The 16,804-nt window shown below is 27.5% G+C and overlaps 2 protein-coding genes across 2 annotated transcripts; one reads left to right on the plus strand and one right to left on the minus strand.

The window, feature by feature from the left end:
* Positions 1 to 1,404: 1,404 nt before the first annotated feature.
* LOC107455917 (leucine-rich repeat and immunoglobulin-like domain-containing nogo receptor-interacting protein 1) lies at positions 1,405 to 9,399 on the plus strand. Its single transcript, XM_016073645.3, has 4 exons — positions 1,405 to 1,925; positions 4,981 to 5,264; positions 7,264 to 7,406; positions 9,009 to 9,399. Exons 1-4 carry the CDS (start codon positions 1,548 to 1,550, stop codon positions 9,185 to 9,187), a joined length of 984 nt encoding a protein of 327 aa, XP_015929131.1. The 5' UTR covers positions 1,405 to 1,547; the 3' UTR covers positions 9,188 to 9,399.
* Positions 9,400 to 10,243: 844 nt separating this feature from the next.
* Positions 10,244 to 16,778, minus strand: LOC107455920 (elongator complex protein 6). The gene is made up of 3 exons (XM_016073648.3): positions 16,630 to 16,778; positions 13,852 to 14,565; positions 10,244 to 10,417 (listed from the first exon to the last, which is right to left on the minus strand). The coding sequence occupies exons 2-3, from the start codon at positions 14,551 to 14,553 to the stop codon at positions 10,313 to 10,315; spliced, it is 807 nt and encodes a 268-aa protein (XP_015929134.1). The 5' UTR covers positions 14,554 to 14,565; positions 16,630 to 16,778; the 3' UTR covers positions 10,244 to 10,312.
* Between the last annotated feature and the right edge of the window lie 26 nt (positions 16,779 to 16,804).

Consider the following 16,804-nt stretch of genomic DNA (forward strand, 5'->3'; position numbering starts at 1 on the left):
TACATTTTTCTTCATTTGATCATGATTAATCTTATGATTTTTTTGAATTTATCAGGACTTGATTCATTTTAATAAAAATCAAATTTGATTTTTTTATAAATCAGACTTAGATTTTTAATTTATTTACCAATAAAAGATCTTATAAAATGATTAGTAATGCTTAATATTATCTAAACACAATATTATAACTAAAACACTTAATATTTAAAATCGTGACGAGTTAAGATTATTATATAATTACGAACTAATCTCTGAATAAAAGAAAATCGTAGTTATTTTTATATAAGCTCAACGCCCCTGAGAAAACAAAGTAAGTTGTAAAGATAACTTCATTTTCGAGTTTAATATCATATAAAAATAAAATTTAGATAAAAAACATTTTTTAAAAAATTCTTAATTTTTGTTCGAACAAGCTTTCTTTATTTTTATTTTAATTACAAACAAGTTTAAAAGTGATTGTATTTAATTTAATTAAACATAAAACTAACTGGATACAATTAATAACTATATTAAAATAATTATTTTGCATAAAACAAAAGAAAAATTAAAATTTTAATTTCGGTCATTTTTATCTAGAATGGGTCTCCTTTTTTTTCTAATTTTTATTAGTCTATCAAAACATCAATATTAATGAAATAAAACTGATAAGAAATATTTTGAACTTAAATCAATGATTTTTTTGCCGTTTAATTAGTCAATTTTTTAAAAAATAAAGTGATTTAAGTCCTGTAGATCCTGTTATATACATACAATATAATAAGCAATAATTCAAAATATCGTCGAACTAAATCTGTTAAAAAAAACACTGGAGAAATCGCTACAAAATAAAATAATTAAAAAAATTTAAATTAGGTAGATCATGCTAAAATTAACAATGTATGTTTTACAAGCAGAGTAAAGTTTTTTTTCCCCAAACTTCTGCAAAAATTAATGTGTTTTACATGCATAGTAAAAAGTTTTTTTTTCCCCCAATAAATTTGTAAGCATAGCAAATACTTAAGAATTAAAAGAAAATTCCTAACATCTTTGAGTTTAAAAAAGTCTTGTAAATTTCTTTTTAAAATCCTGCGTGATATTGAAGGAAGATTTTTGTTCAGCACTTAACTCATTATATTTACGTATTTGTCCAAAAATATTTTGTAAATATCGTCAACATACTAAATATAAATATATAAAAATAATTTTAATCATGAAAAAAAAAAAAAAAAAAAAAACGGAGAACAAATTTTTCGGTGGGCACTCAGACGTAAAATTCACCCCTAGACTAGCAGTCAGCAATAAGTTACGATGTATTTCTTCAAAAACGATCAAAGCTTTTTCCAGACGGAAACTTTTCCTGACGACTGCTGATTTTCTGATACGTTATCATTTTTTTTTTTATTTAATTGTGAAAGGCAATATTTTACGTTATCGGTCGTAATAGATTTAAAGAATTATATTCACTCAATTATCTTTAAACATGTTCTTTATGTAGAGTACAAGTAACTGCACTCGCGTATCTAACTTTGATTCTTAATTGGTTTTAGTTTCGAATTCACTTAGTCCAAATGGATAACAAAAACAAAGATTCGAAGTTGTTTTTGTTTGCATTGATTTTATATTGTTCCCTGTTGTGCGTTACATGCCAGCATGCCCGATGCCCACCTCCTGAAGATGTGTTTCCGTGCCACTGCAGAAATGTCTCTTACTATGGCCATATCGGCTGTCGTCATTTGAATTCGGAAGAAAAAATTACTGTAATTCTGAACCGCGTAAATCAGTATAGAATTGGAGAGTTTTCTTTAAAAGAATCTGAGCTGAAATACGTTCCTAAATCAGTATTCAATTATGGATTCCGAATACTAGAAATTTCGTTTAATGCTTTCGAGAGGCTATTTGAAGAGATACCTGCTGAGCCAAAAGTACAAGTACTTTGGATGGAACAGGTATGTAGTATTAGAACATATGTTTCCTACATTTTTCGAATCACCGTCCACTTTGTAAGTCACGAAAGTCTCAACCTCTTTACAATTATAATTAAAAAAATTCCATTTTAATATTTTTGTTCTGACACTTTTCTATAATTATGTCTTTAAATTATTCAAAATACATCATGTGTCACAGTTCTCTGAGGGATTTTGAACGCTTTATTGACGATCGCAACCCTCGAATACGCCATCTGGGGAGAAGTCTGATTCCATGTTCTGACCCTTCCCTTTCCTCCTCTTCTCTCATAGTTCTCGAGATATAGCGAAATACGCAAAAAGTAAAATTAACAGTAAGGGGTCTAAACTTTAGAGCGCTCTCCTAACCAAACTATTGAGATCATATTTTTCGAGTCTGAAATCCGAATCAGACGAAAAAAAGATATGTTTATTCAGAGAAAGTACGCAATGCAATTAAAACTATTATTCCTATGCAATTAAAACTTGGCGATTGGTAGTATCTTATGAGGCTTAAATTCTGGCTAGTACTTGAATAATGTTAAAATATTTTATATTTTTCTCTGAGGTCAAAACAAATTTTTTTTTAATAAAAATCCAAAAAGTCAAGTTTTTCTTAATTTAAAAAAAATACTTTTTTATTTTTCAATTTCTTTGAGTTAGAATGGGTTTTAAAAGAGTATATTTGACTAGCTATTAAAAGTTCTTTCAAGTCATTAATATGGTTATTATGATTTTTATAGTGCCCGCAGGACGTCACAGTAAATTTTTTCCCTTAAACTTTTAGCTCAAAAGAAAATTAAATGAAAGTCAACATTAATACTTCCTCCTAGATGAAATCAAAATTATCAAGACCCTTTAACGCTCCTCTTGGAAATACTTGACCCAAATTTTTTTTGACAAGTACCCCCCCCCCAAACAAAAAAATTTCAGTTTCCCCTCTGAGAATCTCTGCAATAGCATTTTAGTAAATGTTACGTTCTTAAATTACTACTAATATAACTATTACTACTAATAATACAAATCACACGTTTTCCTCATAGCGTTTTTCAAAGAACTTCAAGAAAAAAAATTCTTTACATAACCGTAAAATATTTCCTAAAAAGTATAATACACATAGCAACGTAATGTAGAAAAACGCATATTAATATTGACGGAAAAAAATAGCAATAAAATCTATTGAGCATGAAAAAAATGTCGAGTTAATAAGCAACAATATCAAACTCTTGAGTTTAAATAATTTCCAACTTTTTAAAGATTTTCAAAAAAAGACTTTATTATAAATCACCTAAAAAAATCTTGAATATTAAAAGCTAGAATTAGAGTCGCTTGAGTATAAATAAAAATCTTCATTCAAGCAAATAATTGCGTCTTGAAAAAATTACTAAGCATTACAGTAAAAAAAATTTATTAAGTTTCAATAGAAGCTTTTTCAACAGTTAGAGTGCTACATTAATTCTTTCCATTTGATTCTCTAATGCCAGGGGATTATGGTCAAAGCCACTGGCATCACAGATAGTGAAGAAAACATGTACGATGCCTTAAAAGAGAAGGAAGAAAAAAATTTTATAAAAATTTGCCAACAGCAGGATACAGCTTTAATTCTTTCCATTTGATTCTATGATGCCAGGGGATTTTGCTTAAAGTCACTGGCAACACAGATAGTGAAAAGAAAACATGTACAATGCCTTAAAAGAGAAGGAAAAAAAAATTTTATAAAAATTTGCCAACAGCAGGATACAGCTTTCTTCATAGTCCAGAACATTTCTCGATAGGTCGTTGCTTTCCTCGCAAGTTCTGGAAATAACTATAAGACCACCTTAGAATTCCAGAATCTAAGTCCAAGTTCGAACATTTGGTATTCTCCGTTTACCTATAAATTAATATATTAGGTATTTTTATAAACAAAAAGCCAAAAGTGTCCATTTTTCACAGTTCATTAACCATCACTGGTGTCCAAGATAGTTTGACTATTTTTATGGATCTCCGAAAAGGAGAAATGCCGAACATTCCTTACATATTTTTTGTAAGCAGCATACTGTAAAACACTATAAAGGCAAATTTATAAGGTCAATGAAAACGGTATCAGGTAAAAGTTATGTGACTATAATGCAATCTGTGGACAATTGTAAATTATGCAGTTTTCTGCATCTTTCACATCTTTGTACTAATCTACCGCTAGTAACAATTTCTTAGAATTTTGTACAACTGTTGTACAATTATATCTTAACATATAATTTTTTTATTGTTAATATTTACTAATAACTTGTTATATAACTGTAAATAATACAAAAATAATAAAAATTAATTTTAAAGAAATTTCTTTACACATTATTTATTCTTTTACAATCCAGTCATTTTGACTGCTTTTGGCAATATAAGTATATACTAAGTTTCAGTCTTTTTAGTGCTATAATATAAAATAGTCGACTATTTTATATTATTTAATGTAAATAATATAAAATAGTCGTTTAAAATAAAAGTTTTACATTTCTTGTACTTCGAAATATTTTTGAAATAAGTGGTTACAAACTGTGTCGGGAACTGACGGGGTGTGCAATCAATGGAACGGACATTCGGCCGAGTAGAGTGCAGATAGTCGAAAATACGAACAAACTAAATAAACGAGGGTCGTTTAAAAACAAACAGTTCTTCATTTCTTGAGGTTCGCAATATTTTTGGAGTAAGTGGTTCCACGCTGCGTCGGAAAAAGTTAATGGAAATAACATCATGAACACCAACAGATAGACATTTATACGGATCAACATAACGAACGAATTTACATTGAGAAAGTTACAAATTTTGAGAGAAGGATAAAAGTAAAAAATTCATTTTAAAAAAAAGTAAAAACAAGTCTTAAAATTTCATATTTTAAAGATTTTTCTCTTTTTTTTGTATGCTTTAAGTAATATTAATTTTCTACAGAATTTTTTAAACTGATTTTAAATCCGCTGAGTTTTTCAGGATTTTCGTGAGACATATGAAGCCTCTTCACAATCTAGCAGCTTCTTTTAGAAAAAAATTTTTTTTTCTAAGTCCTAAAATCCTGTTATTTCAGGTCCGATTGCAGGGGAGTTGGGACTGGAGACAGTTTTCAGCTCTCAAAGACTTATTAACATTACGTTTGAAAAGAATTTCTCTAGAGAGTCTGACACATTTTAAAGAGGTCACCAAGAGCTTGCAACATATTGTCTTTGAAGACTGTAACTTGAGAAATCTTAACTATGACGAGTTTCAGCATTTTCCAAACCTGCAGATGGTTGATGTTCAAAAAAATTCTCTCACTGTTTTGAAAAGAAGCATGTTTCCAAAGCCATCTAAACTTAACTTTATGGTATTTAAGTGAGTATGCTTTTTTTTAAAAAATAAATAAAGATAAGAATTTAATATGAATTTTTTAATACATTCAACAAACATTTATTTGGCATTAAATATCACTTGCAGTCATAGTTCAAAACAAAAATTTATAAGAGTATTTATGAAGTACTGTTTTGTTTTGATCCTTAATAATTTTTACTTCGTAGAAACTATTCAACTAATTTTGTTCACATTTTCTACCTAAAATTGCAGTTTAAGAAAATGTAAAAAAATTTCCAATCAATTTTATTAAAAGACAAAAAATAATTGATTATTAACAGTTATTTTTTTTTCAAGTAAATTATCGCTAGTTAAACTATTTTAATACATGGCTTCGCCATTTTTTTTCACCATTTCAAATACTGCACCATTTTCAAATACTTTAGTTGTTGTTTGCAAAAACTGCATAAATTTTCGTATATCTAGCTTAAATATGTATGGATATATGAACATTTTTATAAAAAAGCTAATTTTTTTGTGGTATGTTTTTTTGCAATAACTTTAAAAGTATTCAGTAAAATTAAACAAAATTTTTGGAAGAATTTAAAATTAGTTACAAAATTATGTTTTAAAATTGGAAGAAAATTTTTTTTTAAAAAATGCGCAAGATATGAGTATTTAATGTAGTTCTTTTGTATTGTGCATGCACGGAAGAAAAAAAAATTTTTTTTTCTTCCTAATTTTGTTGTGAATCGTATTTGGAGATTAATGGAAAAAAATCTCATTTAAATATCTTAAGAACGTAAAAAGTTCCAAGCAATTTTCTAAGTAATTTTTGTACTCTTTAAAAGAAAGCTTAAAATAATCAGGGGTTTTGCTCAAGAATTTTATTATGCAATATTGCAAATTACACTTACAGAGGATTGTAAGATTAACTTGTAATTGTAAGATTTACTTACAGAGAATTTAAGATTAATGCTAAAAAAGGGGATGCTCTGAGGTGTTCAGGGAAAAATTCAAAGATTTGGATATCCAGAGAACGGAAACAGAAATGTAGAGTAACTAGCACATCTACAATAAACAAATTCCCAGAGAAATTAGTTATTTTTCTTCACCGAATTGGAATTTTATTTATAAATGTATTTTAGTAAAATTTTTAATAGTATTCTTTTAATTAAAAATGACACTTACAACATTTTGAAATTCTAGTCTTCAAAAATTAAATACTGCACTTAACCGAGATTGTTAAAATAAATGTGTCGACATGTACAATAAGCAAAAAAAAAAAAAAAAAAAAAAAAAAAAAAAAAAAAAAAAAAAAAAACCTGGATAACTTTATTTAATAACTAATACTTGAATAGTTATTTTATATGGCAAAATACGAAATTTGAGAGCGAAATCGGTCGAATAGTTCCTGAGAATGTGAATTTCTAAAAATTCGATTTCTCAGGAACTATTCGACCGATTATGTTCTAATTTTGTATTTTGTCATATAAAATTACATTCTTTAATATGATTCTGCTCTTTTCTTTGAGATTGTTCTGCAGTTAGTGATTCTTATGATTTTAAAATCCTCTTCCACAAAGAAGTCTGATTTTAGGCTTATTTCTAACTCTAGTACCTATGGTAAAATTTTTTCAATTCGCTTAAAAAGTCCTCAAAGTATAGAAAAACGCGCAATAAAATTAACCAAATTAACTTCTAATGACCAAACTATTGCGACTACCCCTATATTTGGGGGGGGGGATCCGAAACCGTCGAGAAAAGGTATCTTTATTCAGAGAAAGTATGTTTTTGTGACTGATTTCGCAACCCCCTTGAGCCATTAAGATTGAGTCCTGGAACGTGAAAAGTCGATCATTAGATCAGAAGTTATTCAGGATGGTCTGGGATTTTTTTCTGGAGGGGGGGGGTGGCACACTGCACGTATCTACTTTTAGCTGTTCTATGCACAAGTTAAAATCATGACTAGTTGCATGGATTTCAGAATAAAAGATGCCCTTTTCATTTGGAAACTACTTATCTATTTTCTTTTATGTTTTAGCGACAATTTCATATCGACGATTCCTGAAGACTTGTTTGTGGAAATGCCCTATTTGCGTCACATTAACTTCAGCAACAACAGATTGACTGTTTTGTCAGAAAATATTTTTTTGCCTGTCATAAGACAAAAGTTTCTTCTAGATGGTATGTAGTAGTATAATATGCTTCAGTACAATCAGTATAATTTGAAAATATATAATTAATAAAATAAAATATATAATTAATAATATATAATTAATAAAATAAAATATAATTAATTGGTAAAAACTAAATTAAAATAAAATATAATTAATTATGTATAATTTTAATCACTTGAAATAACACTTTTAAACAAATAATATACTGTTCCTCTTTAAACTGTTGAGAATTTGTAACAGTAATGTTTGATAAAATTTAATCCATCTCTATTTAGCGTTATAAAGAAAATGAAAAAAATTTCAACATGAAGTAATCCTCCATTTTTTTTTAAAAAAAATATTTAAAACTATTTATTATGTAATTTTTCTAAAATTTTTCCATCATGCTAAAAGGGCGAAAGTTAGAGAAGAACACAATGTAATCCTGTCTGATTTCTTCAAATTTGGCAGGGGGGGGGAAGGCGGACTAGTAACATTATAAAAGTGATTCCTATAAATCCCTTTTTATAAAAATAAGCCGTCATTCCATAAAAACACTGCCTTTTTATTTTTTCAGGAAAAGGTTGCTTTCTTAACCACCTGTTTTAATGGAAAGTCCAATTCTGATTTATTTAGTTATTGATAATTATTTGACTTTAATTTTTAATTCAATTCCTACATTTTAGTTATTTTTTTCTTATGTTGTCTAGTTATATAGTTAAAATTCACCTGATATTCGGCTCCTGTGATATTCACATCTTTTAATTGGAGGAAGGGGGGAATTAATAAACTTTTTAATGCTTTTAAATTCTACCATTATTTTTTTTTTAAATAAATACATTTTATTTAAAAATGCACCTTTAAATGTTTATTTTCTCACAATTTTCAGTTTAAAATATAAAAAAGCTTTTAAGTTCTTTTCCTTCAACTTATGTAATTTAATTTCTTTTTTTTAACTTAACTTCTTTGAAAAATACTTATACACAGAGATAGTCTTTTTATCTTGACTTTAATTATTTTTCCAAAGCTTCAAATTTTTCTGTTATTTTGATAATGAGTGAAAACTCATTATCAAAATAACAGGAAAATTTGAATACTTTGTGAAATATTATAATATTTTGTGAAAATAAATATTTTGTGATATATACACATAAAATAGTATAAGAGGATAGTTAAAAAATTTAGAATCTAATTCAGTCATTACATAATATTACATATTTTGACTAAGTTTTAATGGTGGTAAGTGAGTAATCTTTCAAAACCCACTGTGCCCTTTTATATTTCTAGGGGGGGAAATCTGTTAATAGCATAATTAATATACATTAGTAAAAAAGACAGAAGTATACACTAAAAAAAAATAGCGAAATAATTTAAAATTTATATTATCACATAATATGACAAATATGCACAATAATAAATTCTATATTTGATAAAGTTGTATCCTATTACACAATTATTGGAAAAGAAATTTAAGAAGAAGTGAATTGCTTGTAAATGTATGAAGCATATAGTAACGAAAGTAAGATAAAAATTATATGATATATTTTAATGCAGAAAATCACACACAAGGTATGTGTTTTTTATCAAATCACACACAAAAGACCTATATATAAAAAAAATTCTTTTTCAGGAAACCCATTGATTTGTGATTGCAGAATGGCCTGGATCTTGGGTACAAAAAGAGGCTGGGTAGCAGGGTCATGTGCCAGTCCCAGAGATATGCAAGGGAGAGAGTTGAGTGAATTGAATGACGAAGATTTTACTGAATGTTTAGCATATGCATACATGCACAAGGAAAATGAATATTAAAAAATGCTTCAAAACTTAATAATGTGAATATATTATTGAATTTTTTTTTTAAAAATTGATCGCAAAATGATTAGACTTGTAAAGTGTCCCATCTTTTTGACTAAAACATGTTTCAAACATACAGAACTGTTATTTAATGAATGAAAATTTCGATGAAATTTAATTGATCGAATTTTTGTTTAAATTTACTAATAAAAAATAAAAATACATAACTTTTTGTTTAAATTTACTCATAAAAATAAAAATACAAAACTTAAATTTACTCATAAAAAATAAAAATATATAACAAAGCTTTACATTTAAATTGTTCCATTTTATTAACATTTAATAATTTTTTCACAAATATTTTGCAATTCATTTTTTACAACAGATTCTGCAGATGTACAGCTGATAAATTTAGAAAAAATAAAGCATACTTTTTTAACGCAAAAAACTAGGTTACATCATTAAGCACATGTATGAGCGTCACATGAAAATTTTTTCTTTATAAAGGTAGGTTTGAATAATTTTCAAAAAATAAATAAATGGAAAAAAAGAAATATATTTAAATAAATACCTTTTAAAAATAATACACCTTAAAATGTTCTTTTTCTCATAATTTTCAGTATATATATTTAAAAAACAACAACTTTTTTATGAAAAAAGTTCGTGCACAGTGATCGTTTTTTTCTATGTAAAAACATACTAAAAAACGATCATAAGATGATTAGAATTTGTAGTTTACAAAGTAATTAAAAAATTACTTTTTATAAACTGCAAATTCTTCTCTTATTTTGATAATGAATGAGAATTACTTTTTGAAATATGCACATAAAATAGTATAAGGGAATTTAAAATTTGCAGAGAATAAATTTAGTTATTGCACAATATTACACATTTTGATAAACTTTTAAGATGTTAAGTGAAAAACTCAAGCCCTCTCAAAATTCTAAGTGCTCTTTTCTGTGAGAAAGCAACCTGCCCTTTTTTATTCCTAGAGAGAACTCTGTAATACTAGAGTGTTTTAAATAAATATTGTTAAAATAAATATTTTTTGTTCAAAATATTTTTAAAAAATTATGTAAATGGATAAAAAAGATTTATTAACAAACTTTAAGTCCATAACAAAAAGAAAGTTGGTAACAATCAAGAAGATAGAGTGAAATATTTTGCTCCTTTATCTTCAACTTTGAAGAACAATTTCTGATTTGTAAATGATCCATGGGCTTTATCTCTAGTTTTGACTGACATCTATAAAAATGAAAACAAATATATAGTATAACATTTGAATTCGTTAAAAAGCTAGCAAATAAAACATAACATATTTTACTTCATTAAACTGATATTAACAAATTAAGAATACTTACTTGCAAATATAACTTTTAAATACTAAGCTTGGATAATTAAAAAATTTTGATTTCACATCTTTAATACATTTTATTATATTACTGTATAATGAGTTAAATTAAGTATAAATAAAGACTAAGAGTTTCATAAATCATTACAACTGTAAACTTATAGTTCAAGAATTAAGTCAATAAAAGAAATTAAAACAAGGTAAAAATCATAAGATGATAAATTTTAAAGTCCTTTTATGTTTTTATTACACTTGTAAGCAAGTTAATTTTCTACAACGATGCTACAAATGCCTTCAAACAATATTTCTTTAATAAAAAGATAAAATAAGGTTTGTTTATTTAAGAAATAAGGTTTTCCTTTTTTATTTAAACTGCAACACTTTCTAGTTTAAATTTAGATATTTTTGCAAAAATAAAATTTAGCAAAACAAGAAAAATATTTTTTAAATGTGATTAAAAGTAGTAAATCAAAATATTAAATAAGAAATGTTCAAATTTTAATGAATGAATGAAATAATTTTTAAATGGAAAATTTAAAAATTTTTATATTATATAAGTAAGATAATTGTTTTCTTTATAATTTTTTGTTTATTACTTTTGAAAAAAAGACATGGAAGTTACTGAAATAATAAAAAATTCTCTTAACTATAATTTCTAGAAGAAAAAAAAGTTTTTACTTAAATGCCAAAAAATTAGTAACAAGAGATTAGTAATATTAGATACTTATAATTAATGAAAATACCACATCCCATGACCTGTTAATCCAAAGCCTTAACTTTTGGGCCAATAAGCCTTGTTTTGGCTTTTAAATGTGATCTTAATATTAAGAAAATGTATATATGATATCTTAAGTAATAAAAAAATAAAAAATATATAAAAAAGGTAGCAAAGAAATATCTTTTAGCAATACTGATAAGTTACTGATTTAATTCACAATCTTTTTCAGAGATCAGGAAAATAACCATTTCAAAATTTCGAATTTGTATATGGCAATGGGTTCAGAGTTTGCAGTGAAATATAATTTTGAATGACCTTCTACGATTAAACTAGGGGAAAAAAGAAAATTTTAAACGGATAAATAAAAAAATTATAATTTTTGCATTCCAAATCCTGAATTTATGTACATTAGATATATTAATATCAAGCACTTTTGTTTTTAAAAGCTGCACAAGCAAACAATTAGTTATACATCCATAGCACTTTCAAACTATAGAATTTTAAAAATTATACAATGCCTAAACATTGGTCCCCAGCTTTGTATTTCTCTTCTTTTTTTTTTTTCTTTCCCAAAGCACATTAGTTTGTAGCACTGATCTAAGATCTTTGGCAAATGATAAACATGATGGTTTTATTTATTGTTAAAAGTATTAAAAATTGTTGGATATAAAATCCCTATTCGAAGTGACCATTTCTCTTAACCATGTTTCCCGCCACAAAGCAAGACTGGTGTCTGGAGGAGTTCTCCTGAAAGCCGTACTATACAAGAGCCAATATTGGCTATACCTTGGTTCACATTACATTATTTCATGTTATATTATTATATTGCTTCACATTAAAAAAGTATGGAGAATGTTTGAAAAGAAATTCAGTAAGTTGCCCAGAAGTATGCTTGAAATGCTGAAAGATAAATAATACAGCGAAACCTCTAGGAGAGACCACCTCTATTTACGATCACTTTTTGGGAGGCACAGAATTTTTTCCATAGACTTTATGTTGAAGAAAAGCTCTTGGAGAGACCATTAAAACCTCTCCCAGGTACCAGACAAATATCCCCACCAAATGTGGAAAAGGACAAATTAAAAAACAAGAAAAAATATAAAAACAATAAATTTTACAAAATTAAATAGATTAAAATGTATTCAAAATATTCGTGTGAGGCTCTTATTTAGAGAGCTCTTTTAGAGGATACGACCTCATGTTGCAGTCAGAGTGCACTAAAGACGATGCTATGATTTACTTTCAGAGTTGAAAGTTAAATTAGAAAAAAAAAATTTTTTTAGAAGAAACAAACAAGTCTCTTCTCATCTTTTAAAGCTAACTAATTTTTATGATACAAAATTAAATGCAAACTTAAACAAAAAATATTATTATTTATTTATTTAAATTAGTTTTATTATCTATAATCGGAAAACTTGTTTTTACACATAATTGAATCAGCTGGCATCATTTTTACAGACGCTAAATTTTTTTCATTGATACATCAATGACGCCAACAGAAATGGCATTTCTGCACCAAGAAAACATCACTGATAAAAATTAAAAGCGCTTGCAAACAATCATCCACCTCAAGGGTCTGTTTAGAAGAAATTTGGGCCCGTTAATGGACCCTTCACAAAATATCTTTTAATAAAAACGGACCCTTCACAAAATATTTTAACTTAAAAACGGATCCTTCACAAAATAATTTATCTTTTAATCGGACCCTTCGCAAATTTGCTTATCTTTATTATTGTTTTGTTAGTCGAATAAATCCTTTCCGGGGAGGGGGGGAGAAAGACAGATGCGAACGAACTAAGTTTTGTCTTCGACAGACGCTTCTTCCTTTATTCGTCCAAAATGAATATTCTGTGTTCAGCAGTATAGGCTAAATGCCAAATATTTGTATCTTGCATCACTAATTTAGTAGCAGCAATTTCTGTTTATTGCTTAAAATTAAAATTTTTTTTTAATTATAATTTTACAGTGTTGTGCATAATCTTTTATCTAACTAACTAACTCTAACTCAGTGGCGCGACAGCCCATTAAGAGGGCCAAGGCCGACTGTGCCCATCTCAGTTTTCTTGACCTTGGGCTCTGGGGTGCAGGAGCATATGTTCCGGGCAGGTGGTCAGCCGAACGCGGAACCCCCAGTGTTAGTTCCCAAGCATGCTTGGTACTCATTTTATCGACCCACTGAAGGGATGAAAGGCTGAGTCGGCCTTGCCCGGCCCAAGGATCGAACCAAGGACCTGTGGCACGGCAGCACGAAGCGCTACCACAATCTTTTATCTATTTACAATTTAAAAAGTTTTTTGCAATTACCGGACCCTATTTGCACAAATTCATAAAAGCAGGACCCTGGTTGAAAGATGTGGCTTAACGTTTATCTTATATTCACTAATTACGAGTAATTTTTTCACAATTTTACAAAAACAGACCTTTCACAAAATGTCTGGACAGACCCCTGTACCTTCGACAACAATTTCGAAGTCTATGGAGGTAATCACTAAGAAGGACCAACCTCCAGCAACGACTATTTCACTATGGAACGTAGAGTGGTTGCTCCCGAGAGGTGTCACTGTACAATGTATATCGTAAATAAATTTCACATCAACCATTTCTACTCACTTTTCCTTGGATATCTTTACTGTATCCAGTTTTTAAACCTTCAATATGAAGCTCGATATCACAAATATGGGAAAGGAAATTCACATATTTAACACTTTCAGAGTCATTACCATCCTGAAGTGCACCAACTAATAATAGACCAGCTGTTTCAGTTCCGTTGACGCACAAAGCAAAACATCTCTGAATAAACAGTTGTATGGCTTTTAAAGGAACACCAAGGTTGATTAAAACATTAATTTCGTCAATTAGTAAAATAAATTGTTTAGGCTTTAATTTTAAAATGCTCTTCAAACCGGTTTCAATAGATTCATAGAGAGGCTTTAAGCAATGTGAGTCACTGGAATTCAAGACAACAGAAGAAAGAGTTTGTAAATTATTTACGACATCCGCTGGACAACTAATTACATTTTCAGCTTCTCCGAGAACATCAATTTGTATAATTTTATCTTGTTCGCGTAATGTCTTTAAATTTATGCCAGACTTTAACAAGATATAATTGTAATGATGAAAGGATTGTGCTAAATTTACTAAGATCACTGGATAGTCTTGTTTAATATAAAATGATAAAAAATCAGCAAAAACAAAACTTAAATCACTTAATGAATCCTTGATTGCAAGAACAAACTGCTTCTTTCTTGACTCTTCATTTGAAAAATTAAGGAATGAAGTGATATGCTCAAATAGTAAGTCACCACTTGCCATTGCTTGAAGGTCCTAAAATAATAGTTAAAAAAAGAAAATAAATCAAAAAGATTAGAATATAAAGTTATGCAAGAGTAATCACACAACAATGAATTTTTCTATACTATTTTATGAAAACAAAGACTTAAGAAAAACAATCCCACTCACATTTAAAATAAACATCAATGAAGATTTTGCATATGTGCATTCATTTAAAATTAATATACAAATCAACTTAACCACTCACCATAAAAAACAACAGAGTAATGGAGACAAATATATAATTCGCAAATAACTATATCAGCTATTAAAAATTTGTTAGGAAAATTCAGTTTCAACTTACGGATTAAAATGAAGCAACTAACAACCTACTTACAGCATTTATTAATATTAAATTAGTAATTAGAATTCTGATTTTTTGGGACATTATTAAATAATTGTAAAACAAACAAAGTTTTTTTTTAAGCTTAAACTTTTTGACATAGCTGGGAAAAAAATAATAAACAAAACACAGGTATTTATTAGAATATAAAGAATACTCTGCTTTAAAAACTAGATGTAACATAAAAAATTAGAAAAGTGTAATAATTAATATTCACCAAAAGTGAAAAAAAATAGGCTAATATGAAAAATATATAAGATATACAATTTAGAAAGCTGTAAATCTTCAGTTCTACCCTACTAAAGTATTAACCTCCCATTAACAATGAGTATTTTGTATAAGCATATGAGCTGTTAAAAAATTTTAGAAAATATATTTCAAAGTACTGAGACAACAACAAAGATTTCCATATAAGTGCACCAAAATTGGCCAACAAGTTTTCACAGTAAAAATTACCAAAAAAAACAACAACAAAAATCACACAACAGGATGAAATCAAAATTATATTACTCAATATATATATTACTCAATAATTATATTTTAATATTTGAAAAAAAAAACTTAGCAGTTGTATTTTGGTATTTGGGTGTATAGGTGCTGTTATACTGCCATGCAATTGGAAAAAAAAAACAAACATAAGTGCAAAGTGCATTCAAAAAAGATTTTAAGAAGAACGACTAAGCAGCTATTTTTCTTATCATTCTAATACTATCAATTGAAAATATTTCCCATATGTGGTACACCTACCTTGATATTACATTAATAATATTGTGAAGAAAAAAATTTGCTAATCTGCTATACACAAATAGTTGTAAACAAATTAGGAGTTACAAGGATTTTCTCCAACAGATTATACTTCGGCGCAGCTTATTACAAATTAAAAGTCATGCATCTTCTGACCTCTTCATGACTTGTGCATGCACCACAGGTAGTAACAATGATGTAATAATTTTTTTTCATTTATTTTCAAGATGTTTTTAATATTTTTCTTGTATTTATTTCCATTATTTTTACTAATTGCTTTGCATTTTTTAATTATATTTTTAAGATTTATATCCCCAAGTTATCAAAAATAAATAAATAAGAAAATAAAACAAATTTCATTCAATTATACTAACAATATTGCATACATTTATATAGTTATTGGATGAGTAATCATTTATATCTTTGGATGGTTCGGATGTGTTTAAATTGTTCCAAAATAATAACGGCAGAACAGGAATCAGACTTCCTTTTTTTCTATCTGTTCAAGGTGTGTCTAGTGCAAGAGGTTTAACTAGAGATTTATTCCTTGTGACAGATGATTTCAAGGTGTTAACATCTGTCATCTTTGAAAGAATTCTCTGAAATTTTTAATCCGTTTTTAGAACATCATCTTCGCCAACTTGCCGTAGTTATGATAATATCCCCAAGTATTTGAATATTTAACCACTACTGGGTGCATAATATAGGCACCAAACTATTTTTGACTCTTAATTAATCGTGGTAATATATTCCGCTACTACTGGTAATGTTTTACGTCCCGCTACCAAATGAATACGATTCATAGAGTAAAAATAAATAATAAAATATATAGACCCTACTAGATGCAATTATAAGACTAAGAAGTACAACATTTAAAAGACGTTATACAATACAAATTTCACATAACATAAACATTTAATAAGAAATAATTCCATTACATTTTAAAAAAATGAAACAGTATCAAATCTTACTTAAAATTCTTAAATATCTGCTTTTAAGTGTAATTATTTCCTCTCAATTGCTTGTTTTTTCTTTGTATTTTTTTTCATAAGCAAAGACAAGAATATTATTTTCAAAACTTATTGCACGATTAAGATTTGCTTATAGCTTTCACTAAGTATTAAACAACCCTAGCTTTCTATCTAC

The sequence above is a fragment of the Parasteatoda tepidariorum genome, chromosome 2, assembly GCF_043381705.1.
Source record: "Parasteatoda tepidariorum isolate YZ-2023 chromosome 2, CAS_Ptep_4.0, whole genome shotgun sequence".
NCBI lineage: Eukaryota > Metazoa > Arthropoda > Arachnida > Araneae > Theridiidae > Parasteatoda > Parasteatoda tepidariorum.